The sequence below is a fragment of the Benincasa hispida genome, chromosome 3 (assembly GCF_009727055.1).
Source record: "Benincasa hispida cultivar B227 chromosome 3, ASM972705v1, whole genome shotgun sequence".
Lineage (NCBI taxonomy): Eukaryota > Viridiplantae > Streptophyta > Magnoliopsida > Cucurbitales > Cucurbitaceae > Benincasa > Benincasa hispida.
Window position 1 is genome coordinate 50,760,357 of NC_052351.1, and position 1,718 is coordinate 50,762,074.

General features: G+C 32.4%; 1 protein-coding gene across 1 annotated transcript; it reads right to left on the bottom strand.

Moving 5' to 3' along the window:
- Window positions 1-834: 834 nt before the first annotated feature.
- LOC120073608 lies at window positions 835-1,152 on the bottom strand. Its single transcript, XM_039026419.1, has one exon. It carries the CDS (start codon window positions 1,150-1,152, stop codon window positions 835-837), a length of 318 nt encoding a protein of 105 aa, XP_038882347.1.
- Between the last annotated feature and the right edge of the window lie 566 nt (window positions 1,153-1,718).

Consider the following 1,718-nt stretch of genomic DNA (forward strand, 5'->3'; position numbering starts at 1 on the left):
TATATAACTTTAATTTAATATGGGTTAATCTATATATTATCAATAGGTTCGACTCTCACTATCACATAGAAGGTTGTTAATTTATTTAGGTTTCTCTTTACACATTTTTTTTACTCCATCCTCTAATTTCAAAGATACATCATGAAGCTTTTAAGGTAAATTATACTAGTCATTCTTGAATACGGTGGTAGTTGCAATTATATTATCGAACTTTATATTGTAAAAATTGAGCTCTCAAACTTATACAAAAATTAGACCCTCAAACTTATTTAATTGTAAATTATAGTAAATGTATAAATATAAGGGTTCAATTTTTATCATTTGGGGTCCAATTTCTATTGTAAGTTCAAAAATTCGATTTTAACAATGGTAGAAGTTTGAGCCCTAATTTTTAGGGTGCTATTATAACTACCAGCATATTTAAATGCTAATTTTTGTAATTTGCCCTAAAATTTATAATAGCAATTTATAACATATTTTAGTATATAGTTCGGCTTGAGCCCTATATAATTTGAAGTAGGGTGAGCATAAAGGTACCGAAAACCGAATTCATGTACTTTTTTTAAGTCAATTTTCGGTGTCGGTTTCACCGACCAACCGATGTATACCCGTAATTTTAAGATACCTACTGTAAATAATTGCATTAACTTTCTCAAATGAAGAATATAATTTATATATAATTAATTAATTGAAATTAAACATCAAACATTTACATCAGTATATATGAACATTTCAATTTCCATCAATCAAGAAAGTCAGAAATGGATGAAGCAATTTCCAGAGCCAACAACACAATCATAATTTTTCCTCAAGTAAAAGAATGAACAAAATTAATTACTCTGAATCTTCCTTAACCTGCTTGTTTTTGTTGAGAATCGAAGCGTTCAAATTCCTCCACAGGAATCTCCCGCTCGCCATGTCGACGAAAGTCCAGAATCCGTTCTGAATCGTCCTCTTCAATCCGAATCCGTCCTCCGTTACGCTTCGATTCTCGGTTTCCGCCGGCGATTTATCAGAATCTTCAGTCGCCTGAAAAATGTCCGATGAGGAAGAAGAAGAAGAAGAAGAAGAAGAAGAAGAAGCGGATCTCCAGGCGAAGTATCCGGCGAGAATTGCAGAGAGGAAAACGAGGATGAATCTGAGAGGACACATTGGAGAAGTGAGTTTTAGGGAAATCGAACCGGAGAGAAGGGATTTTTGGGGGAAAATTGGGGATAGAACTTAGAAAAGTTGGGAATTAGGGTTTTATATTTTGAAATTGAAATTGGGGAAGAACGCGTAATTGATTTGATGAGCTTTGGGAATTGTTTTGACTATTCGCCTCAAATTGACTTTGTTTGTGCGCCATGGTTGACTAATTCATGTTTTTTTGTGCTTTGTTCTATGGTGATGCAATTTTGGAACTTGGGTAGTAGGTGGGTTTGTTTCTAGATGAATTGAATTACAATTTTGATCCTTCGGTTCGGTTTGGTTTTTTTAAAAAAACAATAATAAATAATATCTCTTTGACATCATTTAAATTTGATTTTTGAGAGTGAAGCTTATAAATGTGTCACAGTAAGTTTTTTGGTTTGTTATACTTTTTTGTGGGAGATTTTTTTATACGTCTTTCAAATTTCACGTCCAAAATGCCGTTTGATCAAGATTTTAAAGAAAAACAATATTTTGTTATGTCACAAATCATTTGGTAACAACTTTTTGTTTAGAGTGTATTTTCA

Bases quoted from the DNA above. Each gene is read 5' to 3' on its own strand.
- LOC120073608 (XM_039026419.1), bottom strand. From the start codon at position 1,152: ATGTGTCCTCTCAGATTCATCCTCGTTTTCCTCTCTGCAATTCTCGCC.